The following is a 22,373-nucleotide window of genomic DNA, read 5'->3' on the forward strand; positions in this document are numbered from 1 at the left end:
CATTTATATCTACATTAAGTTTATGTCAGATAAAACATTGTGTGTCTGTTTCACATGATGATAGTCATAGTAGTTTGTAATCCATAGAAAAATAGAAAAAACTGAAAACTTTGCCAGGAGGGTAAAATAAAGCCTCCTTTGACTTGGTTTTCTCTCAGCGTTGCCGTCTCAGCTGATGATGCAGGCTGAGCGAGAGCTTCTACATCGAGGGTCACGGTGGGAGATCAGAACAATGTTGCTGCTGCCCACTGAGAAGCTGTCACTGTGACAAACAGGCAGCTCTTTTCTGTGAGCGCTGCATGCTCTACAACCACACTGGAGCTGCATTCATTCATTTAAAAGAAACTACAACAGAAGCTATGGGGCAGCACTTTCCCATTTTTACCACCTTCTCCCTCAAGGTTAAACACCACCCAAGATTAAACCACTTTATTTCCTCCCGTCTGCCTCCTTCACTCCCTCCTGTTTCCTTCCTTTCCCATGTCTGTTAGTGCAGTGATGCTGCAGAGGACACACCCATCCACACTCTGCTGCTTCTCTCTCTTTGACCCTGAGAAGTTCTCCAACGCACTGCTGATAGTGCTGCAGTGCCCACCCAAGAAGAGAAGCCCCCTTCACACATTAAAGCACTGACAAGGGGGGAATAAAATGAGAAAGGTTAGTGGGCTGAAAATGAATTGAAAGGATATTTCTGTTAGTCTTTTTAAAAATGGAGAGAAAAAGGGAGGAAACCTTTAATGTGGAAAGAAGGAATAATGGATCCAGAAAAGCTTCGTGAAAGGGTGATGACCAGTTGTCATTGACATCGTACAATTATGTTTCTTAATGAGCCATTAACTATAGTAGAAAGAGTGTGCACAAAAGACAGAATCACATTCAGAGAATATGTCACCATGACGAACGTATAAAGGGAGAGTTCTGCTTCGACTGAGAGAAACACTTCTTCTCCATTTTCAACTTATCTTTACTGGAGCTAATCTATTCTACCTTGTTCACGTTGACTCATTACTGCTTCATAGAATAGTTTGATGTTTTAGGAGAAACACTTGTTTGCTTTCTTACCGAGAGGTAGATGATGGGATTGATACCGCTCTCCTTTCTGTATGGCAGCTACAGACAGCAGGTCGATAGCTTAGCTTAGCATAAAGGCTGGAAACAAGAGGAGCAACCAGCCGGGCTCTGTGAGAAGGTAAAAAAAAAAACCATCTACCAGCACCAGAACACATTAATTAACACTCTCATTGTTTAGTTTAGTTCAGAAGTGTAAAAAAGAAGAAAGAAGTTGTGTGTCGGACTATTTCTTGGCCTTCCTGGAGGCTGTTGGTTGCCTGGCAACTGGCCCATTTTAAATACAGATCACACAAATTAGATGCGACGTGTTAATTGGTGAGTTTTAGAGGTGCTGGTAGGAGGACTTTGTCGGACAGAGCCAGACTGGCTGTTTCCGTGGCCTGTTTCCAGTCTTTATGCTAACAGAGGTGTTCAGTACATGTAGAAACCAACACTGAATATTCAGAGTGGACTGACTACAATGAGCCTCCTTTGTCGCTCACTTGTGATGTGAATTCAAGCTCTTTGTAGGTCAGTTCAGCAATAGGAGCCGGCTCTTTCAGCTCTTCATTTAGTACCACTTACGGCTTTTATAATTCAGTCAACAGACCTTTTTCACAGCAGCCATTTTGACATGAAATAGTAGGGTAAACACAAGTGTTAACAATTATATAAAAAAGGTCTATTGGGCAATGTTTTGACCTTTGCACAGACAAATCATAGGTAAAAAAATGATTAAATATAATTAACTAAACTTTATAACTTCCAGAATACCAACATTTTACATCATGTTTGGTATAAAAACCTTAAATACTATCACAACAGTGACGACCGCCGCGTCATAATGAGTCTTACTGTTACATATGCTGACGTGCATTTAAACAGAAGCAATGACTGGGGGGAAAAAAAGTGAACTAAACATAGTGATTTGTAATTTACACGTCTAAACACCAACTGCAGCTGCACGCAGTAGCTCCATATGTATCGTACAGACATAAGAATGGCACCAATCTTTTCATCCAACTCTCAAACCAAAGGCCAACGAGCGTTTTGTGAAAGTATTCCTAGAAGCTGAGCTCTTTTCAAAGAAAATAAACCGCCTCCGTGTGTGGCATTGTGTCTGTTTTTAATCAAACTTTCAGATCTAAAGTGTTCTTCCCTCACTGCCTGTGTGGTGGTTGAGCATGAGAATATGTCTTTCACTGCCTTACACATGAGAAAAGAACAAACCTTGGCAATAAGACTTCCTCTCAGCCATCCGGAGACGACGAATATGAGATAAGAGATCAAACCTGACAAGGCGGGTTGTAGAAAACCAAGTTCTCCTTTTAATTTCTCCAGCCACAACATACCGTTCATTAACAGTACAGATCCCAATTTTAATTTTTGATTTTGCACACATCACAGTTTAAAGTTTTCAAATGAAAAATACAACACAACTATGAAAAAAAAGGACATATGCACAAATTAAAACCTATAAAAAATATAAAAACAGTACTCTTAAATCTCATTTCAACAAGTACCATTTCAATAACGAAACATTTAATGATGCACAATAGAGCAGACAAATTAAACTGAACCATTAGTTTTTTTTAAATAGAAGGAAAATACATAATTTTCATCATGCAGAGGATGTAATATTAAATAACGAATCAAACAAAAATAATATATACTCTATATATCTCTCTTTTAAATTTTCAAGTCAAAGCACTCCTGTCCCTTATATAGGGAAAACAAGACATATTTTAAAAACACCAGAGGATCCACAATGCTTTCATTAGCTGCCATTGTCGCATGGCCTTTTATCGAAAACATTACATATCAGCAACATCTTTTTGGCACAGAAAAAGACGTTCATAATGGCAGTAGCATTTTGCATTATAAAAGAGGGCGGAGCTGTAGCTCTTTTTCCATTATAAAATAAAAAAAAAGCAACCAAAAAAAAAAACATTCTGTGCACCGACATCAGTCAGGAGAGTGGCGTCCACCCCAGCAGGGTGTGAGGCAAGCAGTTGTAGCAGCAGCTCAGTCCTACTGCAGCATGCTCTTGATAGTCTTGTTGGTTGATTCATCATTCAGATGCTTGGTTGTGTACCTGCAGGTGGGAGAAAGTACTTTAGTACTTACAGTAAAAGTTCAGTATTAAAAAAGTAAAAGTATAATCACCAAAAATGAATAATCCATGAATCTTCTTATTATTTCCTCGATTAATCCATTAATTGTTTTTTCTATAAAACTGCCGGAGAATTGTGAAAAATACCCGCAATAATTTCCTATTTGCCCCGAGGTCTTAAAATGTCTTGTCTGATCAATGATACAAAATATATATTCAGTTTAAAGTTCTGTATGACAAAGAAAAGCTTTAAATCTTCACATTTGAGAAGCTACAAACAGATTAATTGATTAATTTTCTGTTGATCGACTAATCAATTACTCTTTGCAGCTCTAGGAGATACTTTTAACTACTTTATATAAAGTTAGTTTTTGTTTTCTTCTCAAATACTTGCCAATGTTTTAAAAAAAAAGATGGATAATCTGCTCTCTTTAGATCTTGAACTGTTATTTAAAAAAAAGGACCAGTGTGTAGGATTGAGAGGCATCTTAGTGGTGTGGTTGCAGATTGAAACTCCCTCACTTCACCCTCCCATTCCAAGCGTGAAGGAGAAACTACGGTGGCTGCGAAACTCGAGAAAAACATCAACAGCTTTATCTACAGGCAATGTTTTAGGGTCATTCTAAGGTAATCAGGTGATTACACACTAATAAAAAACACTTATGTATATTATATTCCATTTTATGCAACTAGCTGATAAATGCAGTGGAGTAAAAAGTACAATATTCCACCTCAAGTACAGACCAACTACCTCAAAACTATACCTAAATACAGTACTTGAATAAATGTACTTAGTTACTTCCCACCACTGCATACGTCTACAATATTTTGTCATCCTCCGTCAGATAAAATTTGTAACCGCTCAAAGAAAATCTGTCGAGTTCGGCATGCGAGTGACCTCATGCGACCGGGTAGCGGCGGCCAGCCTCCAGCCCCGGGACGAGAGAGAGATAGAGAGATGAGAGAGGGATGAGAGAGGGATGTGAGGTCACCACAGAAACAGCCCGTCAGCTCGAGCAGCTGTGAGCGTTAGGGTACAATTTGGGGGACTGTAATGAGGACGAGGTGTCAGATGTAATCGGCCTTTCTGGAGAGGCTTCGACACCCAACCCGAATCCAGCACAGAGGGCTCGCAGCTGACCGAATCCCCCCGCCTGGACTGCTCAGAGAATGAGTCACCACTGCTGACGGGGGAGTGAAATAAACCAAGAGGTCTGACTGCTGCTCATGAACAGGCACCAACATCATTCAACTCACAGCGTGAGCAGCCCTCTCCTCTTCAAAACCACAACTAGGGGGTTGAAAAGTGTGTTTTCTGCCAGACTGTGGCTATAATCACATTTCATGCTGGGCTGTAGGGGGGAAACACAAATTGATTTGAACATGAGCTTACCTGAGAGCGTTGAGAAGGCCTTCTACACTGTTCGGGGGCTGATCTTTGAGGACTTTGATGCAGCCTTTCATCTGTGTACAAGAAACAGACTGTTAGCTTTATGTAACAAGCTGTAAAGTGGGAAAGAGGAGCGAACATGGCTGCACTCACGTCTATTTTGGACGACTTCGCGAAGGCTCCTACAGGATGGACGTAGTCGTACAGGATGATGACCCCGACCATCACCCGGAGGCAGAAAGACACCGTCTCCTCACTGGTGAATCGGCTGCGGTACTCCCTGAAAGGACGCAAAGCATGGGGTTAGACACGTGAATGTATGACTGACAGGACTCTAACAACGCAGGAAGTTACTCACGGTGTTTCCAACATGACTTTACACACAGTCGCCATCGTGCTTAGGCAGTCTGTCGTGTTCTCGATGGGCAGGTTCTTGTTCTGTGAGGAGGCAGAAAAAGAAAAAGGAATGAGATGATGCTTTCACATACCTGCTCGTAAGTGTTCACTGCTTTCTCCCGTCAGTCTCACCTCCGATACAAACTTTGTTGTGCCGTCACTTAATGTTTTCAGCATGGGCGTGGCGTCGGCGTAGAACAGAGATATCCGATTGGCCAGTTCATTGTTGACTTCATTCTCCCCCTCCGCCTGAAGATCATTAAAATAATTACATTTTATTAGAATATTCTAAATATACATCCTAAATTTAATGGACAGAAATAGTTAATATTCTTGTGAGAAGCATACAGGAAGAAAAAGGCACTGATTTTATTTATTGGATCATTTACTTATTTCCCCTGCTCACTGTTGCTCTTCATGAACATTGTGAAACTGGCCTCGATTGATCTTTACAAACATAGTTCACATGTTCACAACATATAAAAAACAGGGCTTCTCAAAGTCCAGTTCAAGCTCCAAATATGGAGTAAAATCAATCCGGGTACAAAACACTTACATTATGTAGGGACATATTTTCTACTGTTTGAGCGTTGCATATACGTTATTGAATGTGTCCACGGAAGCTTGCAGACCGCAATCGCCAGTGACGTGCAAACGCTATTGCTGATGCTACTATCAGGATGTTGTTGTCTAACTTTGCAAAGAACAGGAAAGTTGAAAAAAGACAACAGATGATTAAGAAGATAAATGGATGCCTTTGTGTTCGTACTGTAGCTACTTGACTAATATACACCTGGATCAGTGTCTTTGATCTAACAGTCACACCTTTCGTGCACAGGTTTAAAGCTCTGGTTATTCCTCCCATTAAGTCGAGCCACCATGCTGTCTTATTGAATGAGTCTTGTTTTTGTAATGGACAACTTATTGTAAGAGTCTGAGTGTTAGAACTACACATCTTGATGCACATAGTGTCTGTCAGACAGATAAGTGACAAATCTAAACTGCTCTAGGGAGGCTTTAGGACAGCTGGTGGTGTGGACTGCTCTTTACTGTGATGAAATATGATGAAACGTAAAAATGTATGCTTTGTCATGGGCACAGTGATAGTGCACATAAAAGCAATTTCATTAAATAAAGTCATCATGACTGAAAAATAGTGATATAAACCACATGAGCCAACCCTGCTGCTCCTCCTGGTTCCCCAGCGGACTAACTCATCTCTCGACAAGACGTTGAAAACACCTGGCGGGTAACAAAGAACGAGGTGTCTCTTGAACAGCCCGTTCTAAATTTGTCCGCATATTTAAATAATAAGAACTTCTCCCGCTTTTATTTTTTTCTTTGATGAGAACACTGACAGAATATGAATAATCTTCCCAAAAATTTCAAACCAATTCATGTTTTAACAAATGATGGCATATGAGCTCAGACCTTTTTTTTTTTTTTTACCACGGGGACAGATGTGTTTCATCTCAGATGTCTGAATGATTCAGTTGCCTGAGTGGTGACTAAATTGCTTCTGCTGCTGCTTGAGACTACGAGGGAGGACGGCAGAGGGAGCGTCTTTCAGCTGTGACAGGTCCTAACGACAACTTGTCTGAGCCCATTTGCCTAATGGCATATTCTGGTTTGGAGAATAAAACTTCCTGTCAGACGGTCCAAACTAAGAGCAGTTTCAGTTCATTCTGCACACACGGGAACGCTCACTATTTCCTGCACCAAAGTTCTAGATGTCCTTGAAGCTGTTGAATAAAGATGTATATCTGCTGAGGTGCACTATGACAGATACAGGAGACTGAATGAGTCCTTGAATTTCATATCTCCAAAGCTATTGTCCGCAATCAATACAGGAAACATCCTATAAAACCCTTAAAATTGTATTAAATGAGCTGCTTCCTTTTTACGGCACTTAAATAAATCTATTGTTTGTGGTTTAATGTACACTCGTGGGTCTCGTGTTACACCTGTGTTTTGGTTAATTGGGTCCACACTAATGGCACATCTCCACAGGGGCGTTTTTGGGCACGAGGGGTCGTGCTGCTTCCCAGCATTGGACACTTGTAGTCATTCCTGGCTGGCTGATTGGACGAACGCTCTCTGCTAAGATGGCAGCTAGTTTGGAAACTTTACATTTACATTATGAAAACATCGAAATGTGTTTAGGCGTGCACTAACAATGAACCCTCTTTCAGATTCACTTAGTCTGGTTTTGTGTCAAGGTGGCAAGAGGAAAAGATCTAACTGGATGTAACATGATGCTGTGCACATGCATTCGTTATGTTACTCCTCTTCTTTATTCAGGCTTTTCCTTTTAAATTCTGTAGTTTGTCTTTTTTTCCTTTCACACCCCAAATAAACCACACTGCAGTTTGACTGACATATCTCACATCGGCCTAAACTAACTTAACTAAACAGGCACGCGCATCTGAGTTTGTTTAAACCAAACTCAAAAGATAAGATGAAGAGTTAAGAAGGTTTGGTGGATGAATATTTGTAAAAACACACTGAAAACACACACAAAAAAGATAAATCTGAGGCACTGGCTACTGTTAGGGGGTTTTATTGCCTTAATAGATCCCAGAAGGCCTCATCTACTGTACAGACAGACCTGGAATCAGGTGTTTCAGACCCTAGAGGGTTTGGGCCACGCTACTGATTTGGGATCAGTTTCTGCCGCCACGCACTGCTGCCCCACAACTTGTGCTTCAAACTCTCTGATACTCCCCGTGGGGCTCTGACTTCATGTTGCGAGACACTTCCTGCCGCACTCTTCCTCACTCCCGGGGGCTCTAACAGTCTGTAAACTTCATTCATCAATGCTGCCTTCCTACTGATACAGCCTGAACTGTGCTGGGATTATAATGAGAACTGATGGCTTTAATCAACATCAGGTCTGAGTGAAGAATCATGATGACGCACATTTTTTTAAATGTTATCTGGGCCAGCGACATGGAAATACTAAATTACAGACTGCTTGAAAACTAAAATGAGAATTTTTGTAGTACAATAACCTCTCGCTGAATCTATTGATAGCTGACGTAAAAGCTACTTTTGTTTGAAATGGTACACTAAACTAAATGTATGCTTTATTGTTAAACATAGTACAGATTAATTAACTACAGAAAACAATATAACCAAAAGTATGTGCATGTATTTATTCTGAACTAGTTCCAGTTAAGGAAAATGCTGAAATGCTTCTGCATACAGTAATAATTTAGATCAGTGGATCCCAAACTTTTTGGCTCATAATCACTTAAAGTGGCTGAAATGGATATTTTTTATAAAAACAATGTATTAAAGGACAGTGTGAAAACAATATGCAAGGGGTTGGTAGAGTATCTAGAGTCTCAAACGGTTTCTTATTTATGTATTAAGCAAGTACACAGCATCATTATTAGGTGCCTACTGCAGCTGGAACACGGATGATGAGCGGTGAGATTGAACCAAAACAGCAACATTTCAGGTTGTGAAACCAAAAAGATGAGCTGAAAGACACTAAAACTCTCCATATAGCTGAGAGAAAAAGCAGATTCAGGTGATAATTCTCTTCCTGTGATCCATTTTTAATGTAAGATCATTGATTATAGCCACTTTAACAAAGTTGGATTGTCTGTAATGACAGCATCTTCACCACCCAGAGAGGAAAGGAACATAATGTGCTCACCGGTACGTTGTTGATCCGCATTCGGCTCAGGGTTCTCCTATAGTAGCTGAAGTCATTCTGAATGGCAGGATTTGTCATCTGCAAAAAAAATAACAGAAAAGCATCTTAATACAGTGGGAGAGGGAGGGACAGGGTGAGAGTTTCTCTGCATGTCTGTATGTGGCACAGCCTGCAGCAGGACATTCAGCTCTGGATCAAACACGCCATCGTCATGACACAATGCTTTAGCCAACAAGGCAGAAACTTAGCTTTGGGGGGAAATGACATAAAAAGAACACAGATACAATTACAATTTTATTTGCTGAACTGGATTTGAATCCTCTGACACTCATCCCCCTTCACATCCACATCCCCGCTCATCCTGTCAGGAGAAATTTGTGATGTTCCCGTTACAGTCGGGCTGACAAGAGGGTCAACAATTATAGAGCTGACAAAAAGGTATGAAAGGGTCTCATTAAGGGCGGGACGAGGTTACGGACAACAGAGAACAAATGTAGGCTCACTGTCTGAGATTATTTAAACGTACGGCCTCAGATAAAAGCCGCAGGAGTCGGTTAACTTCCTATAAAATATGAATTATCTGGATTTCACCGTGAAGCCAAACTGACCCCTCAAATAGAAGCCGGCCAACCAGGGAGCTTCTTTCAAACGTCACCACCAGTGAGAGCTCATCATGTGGTTAATTATCCTCATTCCTGTATGAGCCTGTCACAGTCAAAGCTGCACTGGCAGCATGCTAATCCCGCTACAATAGACTGGTACTCAGTCTGTGTCCACTGTATGCACCAGGAGAGACAGGCTGCTTCGTCAGGGAGGGGCTGCACGCCGCACAGACACTTTAACTAGGTCAGAAGCCCATGCATGGGTGTGAAAGATTGATGAATAGGCCTGGCATGCCACCTTGCACCCCCCACCTTCGTGTTTTTATCCTGCCAGTCTGGGTAGTGGGCACTAATTGGGACGTCGCAGCCAGTCGCCTGGGGGCGTCGGGTGCTTTTTTAAAGTTTTTGTATCTAAGGAACAAGGGGGGAACCAGTTCACTCCCTGTCTAACCAGATGAGTGCTTACAAAATTGTGTTTTTGACAATGGGCATTCGACCAACACCCACGCTTAATTCTTGTCGTTTTCTGGGTTGCACATAGACAATTTGTGTCTGAATTCAAGCCAGATAAGTTCGTGAAGTTTCCTCCCTCCATCGTTTACAAAACCTGCCACATTATGCTGAAATCGGCTCAGGACGACAACAATTTGCAGACCTCTTTCCCCGCTATAACCCTCATTAGCCATTCCACTGACATCCACTGTATTATAAACAGCAGAGCAGTAACGGGATTCTAATTAAATGCTAATCATGCGCTCACTGGCTGCAGTCTAAAATTGCACAGAGCTAAAAATCAATTCGGGGGCATCAGCACTTTGCAGGGCGACTAAGAAGTCTGGTTTGTATCACAGGAGAAAAGTGCAAAGTTTATATCAACATCTAAAAGGTGAGTTTGGGATTTAAAAGCAGAAACTGACACTTGGGATATTGTTGGAGAAATAGACAGTCGTACTTTAAGCTCATCAAAGCGCAGTGTGAAGTGCAGGATCTCTGCAAACTGCTTGGCCAGCGCCTGCTCCCGCTCCAGGTGCTGAGTGGTGTCATCGTAAGTCTCGCTGGTCAGAGCTCCCAGGAGGCTGTGCAACGCGGCCTCTGTGAGGAAAAATGAGAAAGATATCGGAGTTAGAGGAGCTGCACTGTCAGAAGGCGGGCACAAAACACATCAGCCTTTTTGTGGAAGATATACGTTGTATATGGTCTCAGCTTTTATGCATTCTGTAAGAATCCTGATGAAGAACTTGAGCCTTGACAAACTGGATGATGTGTGAATAGTCTTCTAGGTCATCAGGTTTTTGTCATTTAAGCACCCAGTTAGCATTTGAAGCACTACATGCAAAGATGCATAGGCCATAAGAAGAAGAAATACTTGCACCAGGAGATACAGAAAAAACAAACAATCAAAATACTTATTGAGCACTGGGAACTCCTGATGGACATTTCTGACCATTTTCATAAATTTGTTTGGCTGGCAGATTGTATTGTGTTGATGAAGTATCGCATGAATATTCTGCAAACAATAACTTAATTGACAAAATTAGGCTAAGGACTAATCAGTTATTTAAATTAAATAATTTATCAACCAATAATGTCAATCATTTGCTCAAATGTGAGGACTTTGCTGCTTCCTTCAGTTTCTTATTATTGTAAATAAAGTAAATTGAAAACAATTTTATTTTGCCATTTTACAGATGATATTGAAAAATTATCGACAGATAAAAACAAGAAATAATCATTAGTTACAGCACAAATGCATAATAGTTCAATTATGGTATTCGGTGTAAATTGCTGCAGTCCGTTGGAGTCGGTGTATCGGACTTAAGGCCCCAAACACCAGTTAAGTCAAAGAACAGAAGCGTCCTAAAGACTAAAGCTACTGTTAATGCAGGTCTGCTATTAGGTCAACTTTATTTATGCAGCCCAAAATCGGCTTCTAAGGGTTTACAGTCTCTACAGCTTATAACACCTTCTTTTCTCAGAAACGTGGATATTCGGATAAACACAACCCCCCCCCCAAAAAAAAAAACACTCCAACAGGGGAAGAAAATTAAGAAAGATCATGAAGAGCAACAGAGGAGGGACCCGTCTTCTACACGTACTGTGGACACGGCCAAAGAACAGCTCATGTAGTAGATCATACCCACAGTTAGATACGTGAATGGCATCCTGTGTCAGCCAGCTGAAGCATCCTGATTAGGACAGAGACAGATAATGGGGCAGCAGTGGTGCCCAAACTGCCCAGGGCCCAGTGCCAGTCTGGGGTGCGGCGGGGGGATGGAGGGTCTGGGGGGGACCAAGAGGCTTTCCTGCTCAGATGCAGATGAGACATGGGACTAATTATCTCATTGGCATGAAATGGGGGGCTGGGGGAATTTCATTCAAGCAGGATTACACTCATTGTTTTGACAGTAAGTAAATACAAAGCCTGTGCCATGGCTTGACATAGCATACCCACAGACCAATAATTAAGCATGCACGAGGAGCACCGGCAGGGAAATGAGGAAAAGATTAAGTGAAATGTAGTGAACAAGTTCCAAGCAAGTACTATTATTAAGCAAACATGTCTTGTTCAAACATCCAGTTTTTAAAAAAAAAAAAAAAAAAAAAAAAATAGAAAACCTTTAAAGCCCAGAGGGAGTTTTTATTTATAGATGCAGACAGTGTTTAGAATTCAGTCTAGACGCTGGAGAGAGGCTTCAATAATGACATAACCCAGACGAGCTCAACATCTGATGCAATACGGCTGTGTTGTACCAAATGAGCACTTTACATAGATTTATTCTAAATGTACTTTACAGTTCTTGTTGATTACATATGACGATGAGCACGTCAACATAACCCAGAAAAGGGCACATTCAGACAGCGGTCTACTTAAGATAATCGTGAGGGGGACTTTTAGAAGATAGACAGAGCGCTGGCAGTGCAGTGCAGTAAATTGAGCACGTTTGCCATTCGGTAATGACTCCCATCTGCTTGGGCCAGCGTTTGCAGCGAAGCGGCTGATTAAAAATGGCCTTAGTGGTGCAGGTTTTTTTTTTTTTTTCCCCTTCTCTTTCCCCGCCCTTCTACGTCCCAGTCAAAACAGAAGTTAAGATGGAGAGCTGCTTTCAGGCCTTCAGAAATGAGCCACTCTAGTATGTCGGGAAGTCGGGGCAGGGCAGGGCGGAGCGGGGGATGGAGGGGGGGTTATGTCTGCTCTCATCAGGTCACGGCAGAGCAGGCAAGCAGAATGCAGGCACGTAGGCGCTTTACTCGCAGAGAGAGAGGAGGGTCAGAGGATGGCGGGACTTTAGTCTGGTTCAGACTCTGTAATGTCTAATAGACCAGACTGACTCTGAAACAGATCAGTTTTTTTTTTTTTTTTTTTTTTTTTTTTATAACAGTAAAAACCTAATATCATGATTGTCATAAAGGATTCTAAGCAGGTCTGTAGCGAGAAACCAGACTTTACTGTAAATCTATATTGTTCTGTCAGGAATGTTGAATTTAAGTCAAATTTGGGTGTCAATGTCCCATGAAATTTAAGTCATTAATCAAGGAAAAATGTCAAATATTTGCTGAATTCAGCTTTTTGTAGCTATTCTCTGTTTTATATTGCTGTAAAATTAATACTTGGATGCTTTTTTGGGACAAAACAAGCAGTATGATAATATCACCTTGGATAGGTTAGGTAGTTTTGTACTAGAAAATCTATATTTTTCTGTCAGCAGTTAAATTTTAGTGAAATTTTGGGTGTCAGTGCAAGAATCACTGTAGGAGCATAATCGGTCCAAAGCAAATTGCATAATCTCCCCTCCATAATAATATCTCCCATCCTTGGTACTCGTGCTCCGCAGATCGCTCCACCAGCCTGTAGTAAAGGACTTTTCAGCTTCATGCATATCACGCAGGACAGCAGGCTGCGGAGGCCATCATGGCCCCTGAAGCCAAGACAGTGAAATAGAGCAGCAGCAGAGGCTGGGAGGTGGCCCACTTCGTTCCTGTTATGTAACAGCCATCGCCAGCCTGCCACCGCCCATTTCTCCCATTGACTGCCTTCTCCGCAGCCACTGGGATTATAAGGTTGAGGACGTCAAGACATGGCGGGCCCCAACCCCCCTCAGCCTAAGGGTCATAAGAAGATCAGGGACGAGTAAACCTACTCCCATCTACCCCCCACCGTATCCATGCTAATCAAACAACCTATAGCCCCATCCTACACAGAGGTCAGTGCACAGTGCAGCGCAAGCAGCATGTTGAGAAATGCATGGCTGAGGGGGTTTTCAAAGCTTGTGTATATAAGGCTGGGGTGTGTGGGTGTGTGTGTGTGTGTGTGTGTGTGTGTGTGTGTGTGTGTGTCTCTGTCTGTCTGTCTGTGTCGCATGATTGCTGACTTTTGCAGCTCAGCAGTCAATATTTCAGATGCACATGCAAACAATTAAGGTCATGTACAAGTTATGTGTATGTGGCGCCACTTTAAAAACAGTATTTACATACAGGACGTCCTCTTTCGTCCTTCATGCTTTCACGTATCGCCCTTTCGTCCTGCCTAAAATTATAAACTGCACTAAAATTATTGACAGCTCACATTATTGTAACTATTATTGGGATTATTCCTTGAAAATTCTCCCACATTATAATAATTAGTGCAGTGCCCGTAGGAAGTATGTATTGCTATAGAAAAGTGAGGTTAAGTAGCTTTTTCATGGATGGCCAAAAGAGGTTGTGTTTGAAGGGGGGACATCAGGGACATTTAGGTTTGTTGTGAAATGTGTCGATTGATAACTATTGCGTTTTCATATAATTTGGCTTTTAGCAAGGCCAATTCTCCGCACCCTCCTCTGTGTGAGGAAACATCACTTTCCAGGATGTTTGGGCTCTGCAGTGATTGGCTCTGGTGCGCACGTGGCTACGGTGGCTATCGTTGACAATGCTAGCGAAATTCAGAAATAATTTATGAAATAATTTATTAACGGTATCTTTGTGGTCCAAACAAACCCGACGTTGCACACCCTTAAACCACACAGCAGCCATGTTGAAACTCTCAGGTCAGTCTGATCCTGCTCTGCAGAGATATTTGAGCCACAGACAGACAGACAGACAGACAGACATTTCTTGCTTTATAGATAGATGTTGCGTTTGAGCTTGTTGAGTCTGAGAATAAGGTTCCTGACACGGCACAGACAGATGACATCTCCCATTGGTTCGTGGAGGACCATTTTGGAGCCTTAAGTTTGGCATTATGGCCGTCGTCATATTTGGTTTTTCAAAGCCCGCAGTGTTGACGTAACCTCACTAGTTTTACCGTTTCTCAGTGAGTCGGTCCAGTGCACCACACGAGACTCAGATCAATCACAAGGAAGCCGCACCCTAATGCATATCCTGCTTTATCTTCTATTTGACTCTAAATGGGAGCATCATTTACATAATTGTGACCATGAACTTATGAAGTAACTGTTTACTGAGCTAATAAATCAAGTGAGAAGCAGGGTCATTTCTCCATAAGGCTCAGTTCTATCAGAATGCTTCTTTGCAGCCTATTAAGCTGCCCCCTACTGGCCATTAGAAACAATTCAAGTTAAAGACACTTCCATGTTGGCTTCACTTCACAGACCTGGAAGCTCTGTCCACTAATTATATACTGTCAATGTGCGTACCTAATCTCTGCGAGAACTGATAGAACTTCTTCAGTTTCCCCACCAAGGGAACCACAGCTGCCCACGCCTGCTCCTGTAATGCCTCATCACTCGGATTCTGGATCGCCTGGAAATAGAAACACCAAAAAGACCATTAGTCTTAATCTTACAGTTGATAAAAGTTTGTAAGACTTTAAGGAAGTTAACAGTTTAATACAATTCCAGGCACCCATAACTGTGTGTAGTGACTCTTATCTAGGTAAACTGCTCAAAGCCTTTTGTGGCTCCAGTCTGATAACTGTCCTCAAGAGATGTGTCTTGAGTCGCTGTCAATTGAGGGCTGAAGACAAGTATGATGAATCTGTGGGTGTGGAGTTAGAGATAGGTGATGTTACCAGACCTCTGTAGCTCCTCGTGTTGGTTTGGGGCTAGCGGCTACTGTGGGTAATGTAGGTGCCAGTTTCAATAAGGAATAAAAAAAGACAACATGTTTGGTTCTGCCGTTTGGTTCAACTGTCCATTGTGAGTCTGACAATGTTATAAGAGAACTCTTAAAAGGAAAAGTTCCTTCTCTTGAGATGGAAACAAATTTCCACTCTGTGCTCTTGAGCTTCTCATAAAAGTTTAATAATCTGCTGATTTTGGAGGTTACAGAAGGCATTTGACTGCTTCCTACCACAGTTGTTCACTCTTTGTGTGAAAACTACACAATGGCCAATACATATACAGTCAGAAATAGAAAGTGTGTCAGGCTTTTTTTTATAGGCCAGGGCTTTTAAAACAGACTGAGGCAAGAACTCAGAATTGAGGGTCTCTTGTAGCAGCTTTTTTTTATTTGACCGAGAAAGATCCACTGACACAAAGTCTATTTTTAGAAGGATTGATTTGGCCAAGAGGTTAAAACAGTAAAACATACGATGCAAATTACTGAAAACAAACCTAACAAAATAAATTATTATAAGAATGTCAGATCCAGTTACAGGTCAAATCTACACTCCTCATGAGCTCATGAATGCAGCACCCCTGCAGCATGCCTTTTTTTGCACAGCAGGAAAAGGCAGCCTGCCATAACTCTGCTGCAGCTCTATATCTGTATCAGGTGTACCTCTCTGATCTCCTGCCCCGCTCCCTTGTACGCCTGCAGCTCGTCCAGGATCCCCTTAGCATCTTTCAGCACCACGTCCACCTGGTCCCACACCTCCCGCTCTGCATCTGTGGGCTGGGCATCTACAGAGGACAACAACCACAACAACAACAACCACAAGGTCACAACAGGACAAATCTGATTGAAATCTAATCCATTTGTATACTGGGCTTAACATGAAGTAAAAGACAGATCTAGTAACTCTATCAAATCCTGCAATATGATAAAAAGTTTAATAAGCAACTTTCAATTATGTAAATTAAAGCTCAGTGAAATAATCTCATCTTTCCACCGCTTCCCATTCAGTTTTGACACCACCCACTTTCTTGGCTCAGAGGAGGAAAATGGAGCAAGATAAGACAAATGAGAAGGGTTGTACATGCTCTTGCAACCTCTGTAACAACTCTGGGTATAGAGATGGTTAAAGTCTTTTTGGTTTGAGAGAAGCAACACTAGGAACCTTTTCCACCACCTGAAGCTACAACACCTTGCCAAGTGTGATGACTGTAAACTCCTGCTCCACAGCAGAAGAAATACCTAAAACGGCTCATATCAGCAGCTATAGTTGAGCCTTTTTTACTTCATTTAGTATTTTTAATTTTGCAATGTAGTTTATTCCAACTGTAAAATCATCATATATATATATTTGGTGTGAGTCTCCCTGAGGTCTGATTTCAGGGTGTAACAGCGTCCTGAGAATGCAAATACAATGCTGAGAAGGTTGTATGTTCAGAGAAAACTTTATAAAATTGAGCAATGTTGCATAAAATATATTTGTTAAATATATAATTGTGATGTTCTTTTAATATAAAATTCACCTAGAAACAGTGTAAGCTGTATGAGGCATTGTTTTCTCTAAAGGTATGACTGAGTCTCTGGGTTTGCCAAGTGTGAGAAGAATACAACAGTACAGGATCAAGCTGTGTTCAGGGGCCTGAGGCTACGCAGCAGCTGAACTTCAGCGCTTTATATTTGAGGAGGGGGCTCTGCTGCAACTCTGCCCTGATTGATATTCTGCACACATTTCAGGATGGAAGAGGCAGGTTGATGGAAAGAGCAGAAGCTCTAGTGGAAGATTTGGTTCTTTTTTTTTGCCGCTGGGAAGAACATAGTGTAAAAGATAAGTTGGGTAGGAGGGGAGGGTGTTGAAAAGACTTAGCAGTTTCAGAGTTGATCATGATACGGTAAGATATTCATGTGATCGATATCAGGAGGGGGGGGGGGGCAATTACTTAAAAAAAAAAAAAAAGAAACTCACTTTCAAAATCGAGGAAAAAATTGGGCTCCTGTTCCAGATCTGTGCAGGTCAAAACTTTCAGTAGGTTCCCCATGTTACGATACCTGTTGAGGAAAAGAGAGGAAAATAAATAAATAAATAAAAATCAATAAATGAGAAGAATGCAGCAGTAAAGAGAGCAAGTGGTGACACTCACTCCTGCTCTGCTTCACTGCTCTGGTGCCTGTATGAACTCAGTGGTGCCCCAGATGTGTCCACTGCTCATTGATACCAGAGTTCCCCTTGGAACCCCCTCCTGTGCCCGGGCTCTTAACAAACCAGATGTCAAACCAAAAAGTCTCCAAAAATAAAAAACTCAGTTTGAGTTTTTCTGCTTTGTTAGGTTTCTTCCCAGCAACCGCAAACATTTACAGGCAGTATGCAAAGTAATCCATTTCACAAGCCCCCACAGGGAAATCAAAATACAATCTATGTTCCCCATCTACACATGAAGTAGGTAGCTGTTTGCTGCACATAGTAAAGACACGTCCAATTAAACTTTCATAAAGAAAGCCGTCATGCAGAAACATAAGAGGACTTGTTTGTTGTTTGTATGTGAATTAGACCATGTATGCAATGCTTTCAAATTCCCTTTATCATTTCTGCAGAATCAGAATGGCTGCAGGAAGTGCAATGCAGTGTCTTTGTCATGGGAGCTGAAACATAACATTAATATTTAACATGCCTTAGTAATGCACATGGAGTACAGTAACAGAACCTTATATTCACTGCGAGAGCACAGTGTGTGGCACAGTCTGTATAATATAGTCATGATATGAGTCATGTTGGACCCATTTAATTCAAATTAGAGTATGACTGCAACCAATTATTGATTATAAAGCTGAAATTATCTAAATAATTAATCAGCAATTATATTGATGTTTGATTCGCTAATTTAATAAATTTTTCAAACGAAAATGCCAAAAATTCTACAGTTTCTGCTTCTGTGTGAGAATTTTATGCTTTTTTTGTCACACATGACAAAGTGAAGGTACAATTGTTGGGTCTTAGACTAAAAGAAGGAAGATGAAGATGCAACTTTCATTATTTCATTATCTTTTAACATCCATTTATCCATCCATCAGCCCAAACTGATGCGGTGTTCAATTGTTTTGACAATTTTCTTCTGTAAAACTAAAAGATAATTCAGATAAAAGCAACACATTATCACACAAAAAACACTCAAATCTGCCAGCATTTAGCTTCATAAATGCAAATATCGAAACTGTTTCTTAGTTAAATTTTTTGTTGATCGACTTGATCAGCAATCAATGAGGGAAAAGTGACGCTGCACCAAAACCAAAGCAGAGCATGAACCATTTTAACAACACTCTGCACTGCGAAGTTGATTCCCACTTTCACCAGGAAATTACAAACCAACCTACAAACCACTGCTACAGCCCCTGTAATAACAGTGTGCTCCTTCCTGTCAAGTTTTTACACTTTTCAAAACGTTTAAACCAGACTCCATTACTGCTCAGCATGATGTATGCCGATAGTGGCCACAGCTCTATATATATATATATATATATATATATATCACTGTACCTAATGCTGTTGTTGTAAATGAGACTTCAGGTGACTTCCAGGTCAAAGAGGAGGATGATGACTGAGAGAGGAAGACTTGTATGTAAGCTTTGGCAGTCACTGTGACTTCTGTGCTGAGGTATACATACCACCTACACACACAGACACACAGACACACACACAGACACAGACACAGACACACACACACACACACACAGACACACACACACAGACACACACTGTATATCCATACTCAACGTTCATCTCTGCTGTGACTTGTGCAATGAGAAGTGACAGCCTTGCACAGCCCTCTCCTCTCACTCCTAGAAAGCACAGAGGCGATCTTTCTCAGAAGCAAAGGTCAGCAGACATATGACAAGTCAGAGATCTGTGGCAGTTTGTAGAGAGAAACAGAGGCAGGTTCCATCAACTGAGACAGATTTAACCCTTGGTGACAGAGCGGAGAGCACACAGGATGTACTCTGAGGGTGCGGAAAGAGGGAGTTGACGCAGGACAATGACGAAGTTGAACTCGGGCAGGCAGATGTCAGCTGAGATGAGTGACAGGTGAAATGCTAAAGTGACTGAGTGAGGGCCAGTGGTGACGGAGTACATCATGCCAACGCAGGTAATGCTGGGAGACAGGGAGGTGCTGCGACAAAGCAAAGTACACACTCAGCAGTCACGAGCAGAGGGAGAGTGGAGACGTAGTGGTTTTAAAATGCATGAGATGCAGCAGGGGGTGAGGTGAGGTGAGGGGGGGGGGAAGAGACCTGTATTCTTGCATCTTGAAATAAACAGCAGTGCATCATGTTCTTACTTTAACAAAGAAGATATTTGTGATGAATGACCAGTTATTAGTACACAAAAGATTTTCCTTGTAATCAGGTGCTCAATCAACACGCCTGGTAATAGACTAGAATGTCACAGCGAGCAGCGTCTTTGACATCGTAATGCTTCCTCAGGTTCACTCTGTGTCACAACACTCTGAAGAGACAAAAAAAATATGCTTCTGAGTAAAAGAAGAATGACTGACAAAAGTTTAATCAGCAACTATTTTGATGATCAAGTCATTTGAGTGAAAAGGGCAATGACAATGAGTATTTAGAGATGTCAACTTCTTTTTTCCTTTTATGACAAACTGAACTGAAAACTGAATAAGCAGATTCTTCGATAATGAAAATGACTATTAGTTTATTAATAAATTCTGTCAATTAAATATTTGATGAGCATTTTACTTTTGTTTTTCACGTAGAACCAATGTAACATATTCCAGTTTATTCCTCATCATTTTGCAACCAGGACTATTTCTTTTTAACTCAGCATGAGATGCATTTTTTACTTATATTCACTTCCAAAGCCCCCTTAAAAACTGTCACTCAGTCGGCCCAGTGGCCACCTGCAAAGACCCACCTGCCTTGTCCAGTCTCGTCTTATTACCCTCCGCTAATGTGACCTGAATGTCTGACTGTGCCAGTGCCGGCACTCACTGGCTGTCGGAAAGCAGCACCTGATCCAGCCTCAGAAGGGATGAGAGCTGTCACTGACCTCACCCTGCTGGATGATGTGGGCACTGCCCATCATCGCCAGGCCTCCCTCTGGTCCTCTACTGCCACCTTTCAGCCGGACACAGAGCGAAGCCGGCTGGTCGGGCTGGGCTGCAGAGCTGCCAGGGCTCGCAGCGCGTCAACGCAGGCACTGGCAGCCTTACAGGCCGAGCGCTGCTCCCTTGTGCTGCTTGAAATGAGGTCATTTTAAGGACGGGGATTTGGGTGGCTGCATTTCAAAGTCCAACAGAGAATCTTCAAGTGTACCAGAAAGAGAGCAGATTAAATTTATACATTTTACAGCTTTTTATATCTTACTCTTCAACTCAAATTTCATCTGAGAGTAATCGGTAGATTCCATAAACATTAATGTATAAACCAACTTTGCAGCTTATATGGACTTCTTATGATGACAACTGTCCCTTTAAAGATAAATTTAAAAAAATATATGTTACTGTGGATAACTGGTTGCTTAATGATAGCGTAGTAAGAGAGAAGTAGGAGGATGAAGTGCTGGCTGAGAGGATACAGATACTGTATCAGTGAGAGAGATTGAGGAATTGTAAGCCCCCCCTCCCTCCCTCAGTGGCTGTAGTAGTACCCAGGAGTGCTGGCATGTCCTGGGCACCACAGAGAGCCCGACGACAGCCTTGTTGTTGTTTTGAACCCCCCCACTGAGCCATCGCGTGCTCGCAGCAAGGGAGGGAGGGCTGCTTCTAAGGCCAGGGGCAGAATCTGACAAGCAGGAGCCCGCGCAGCTCTCCTATTGGCTGAGCGGATCTACCCAACAGCTCGCTGTATCCATGGAGTCAAAAAAAATTTGGTGCCATTGAAAACATTGCAGCAGCCAATCAGAGGAGAGCTCTGGGTGAGGAGCGAGTACAGTAGTAGTAGGACTTGAAAGCACATGAATATATTAATACAGATGAGGTAATGCGCCAAAAACAGCGGATTAGTCCGGGAGTGAAGTAAACTGGAGACGATGGAGAAATATTTAATTCCACTACTGAGCATGTACTGATTTAATGTGATTTGATTTTTTTTTTCTGTGCAGCTCAGCAATTTTTTTAAATGCAAAAAAAAAAAAAAAAAAAAAAAAAATCCAATCATATAATAATGTTTATTTACTATTTTATTCTAATTGTAGCTAAATTTGATGCTGCATTTTGTCACTTTGCTATAATTAAAAATGTATCAATAAGATGGCCAAATTTTGGAAATATATATTAGGTAAAAAAAAACCCAACATCCCAACTATTTGCAGATGATGCAGAGAGGTTGAGGCTCATTTTGATTAAAAGATACCAAAATAGTGCCACGCCCATGCAGCAGCCTGACCTCTGGATGGCACTGCCTTTGAACGTCTCCCAGCCCTGTGCCTCCCCTTTAATAAGCGCACACACACACCAAGAAGCAGGGCACAGCTGAAACCGAGCACTGCGGCAGTGTCCTACAAATACAGCTCGGGGGCTGATGGCTAGCTAATGTAAGGGAGGGATAGTGCTGACATTCCACTACTCGGCTGCAGCATGAGGATCCACGTGCCCTGCTGCTTTACTATGGAAGAAAAACAACGCCCTCCCCCTCCCCGGCACGGCGCGGATCGTCACGTGGGCTCCGCCGTGGAGAGGCTGAGAGCTTGCCTGGGGTGTGGAGGGGTGGGGTTGGGATGGGAAGAGGCAGCAGTGTGTATGGGTGTTTATGTCTGAGATTATGTGGGTCTGGAAAGAAAAATGGATACCTCATTTTTACCTATACATGACATTTAAATAAAAAAAAAATAGTAATGTAGGTAAGTGTGTGTGCTGAATGTTATTGGTGTGGGGAAGGGGGGGGGGATTGTGAAGCGTCACACTGCAGCAGAGGCGGGCAGAGCTAGGCAGCTTTAAACTTGACCTAGATTCCCCGGGTGACACGCCACATCGCATTAGCCCACTCGGCCAGACCTGGACCCGCCGGAGCTCGCTGACACTGGCCCGAGTCGACAGGCAGAAAATGGGGGAGCACTTCCCAAATGGGGCTGGCATGTGTGCCCCCCGCCTCCTCCTCATC

The 22,373-nt window shown here is 42.1% G+C and overlaps 1 protein-coding gene across 3 annotated transcripts in view; it reads right to left on the minus strand.

The window, feature by feature from the left end:
* Positions 1 to 2,355: 2,355 nt before the first annotated feature.
* Positions 2,356 to 22,373, minus strand: part of fam49bb (family with sequence similarity 49 member Bb) — a 33,545-nt gene continuing 13,527 nt past the window's right edge. For 2 of the 3 annotated variants that reach the window (XM_051411105.1, XM_051411107.1), the window contains exons 3-12: positions 17,230 to 17,312; positions 15,933 to 16,054; positions 14,849 to 14,954; positions 10,168 to 10,307; positions 8,614 to 8,691; positions 5,082 to 5,198; positions 4,912 to 4,991; positions 4,707 to 4,833; positions 4,557 to 4,627; positions 2,356 to 3,145 (exon numbers count right to left, since the gene is read on the minus strand). In XM_051411105.1, the coding sequence (XP_051267065.1) occupies positions 3,082 to 3,145; positions 4,557 to 4,627; positions 4,707 to 4,833; positions 4,912 to 4,991; positions 5,082 to 5,198; positions 8,614 to 8,691; positions 10,168 to 10,307; positions 14,849 to 14,954; positions 15,933 to 16,054; positions 17,230 to 17,302 (978 nt within the window). In that variant the 5' untranslated portion in view covers positions 17,303 to 17,312 and the 3' untranslated portion in view covers positions 2,356 to 3,081. Of the gene's footprint in view, positions 3,146 to 4,556; positions 4,628 to 4,706; positions 4,834 to 4,911; positions 4,992 to 5,081; positions 5,199 to 8,613; positions 8,692 to 10,167; positions 10,308 to 14,848; positions 14,955 to 15,932; positions 16,055 to 17,229; positions 17,313 to 17,404; positions 17,528 to 22,373 lie in introns of those variants that run through there. The other variant, XM_051411106.1, reaches the window with a different exon arrangement.

Source organism: Dicentrarchus labrax, unplaced genomic scaffold (assembly GCF_905237075.1).
Source record: "Dicentrarchus labrax unplaced genomic scaffold, dlabrax2021, whole genome shotgun sequence".
NCBI lineage: Eukaryota > Metazoa > Chordata > Actinopteri > Moronidae > Dicentrarchus > Dicentrarchus labrax.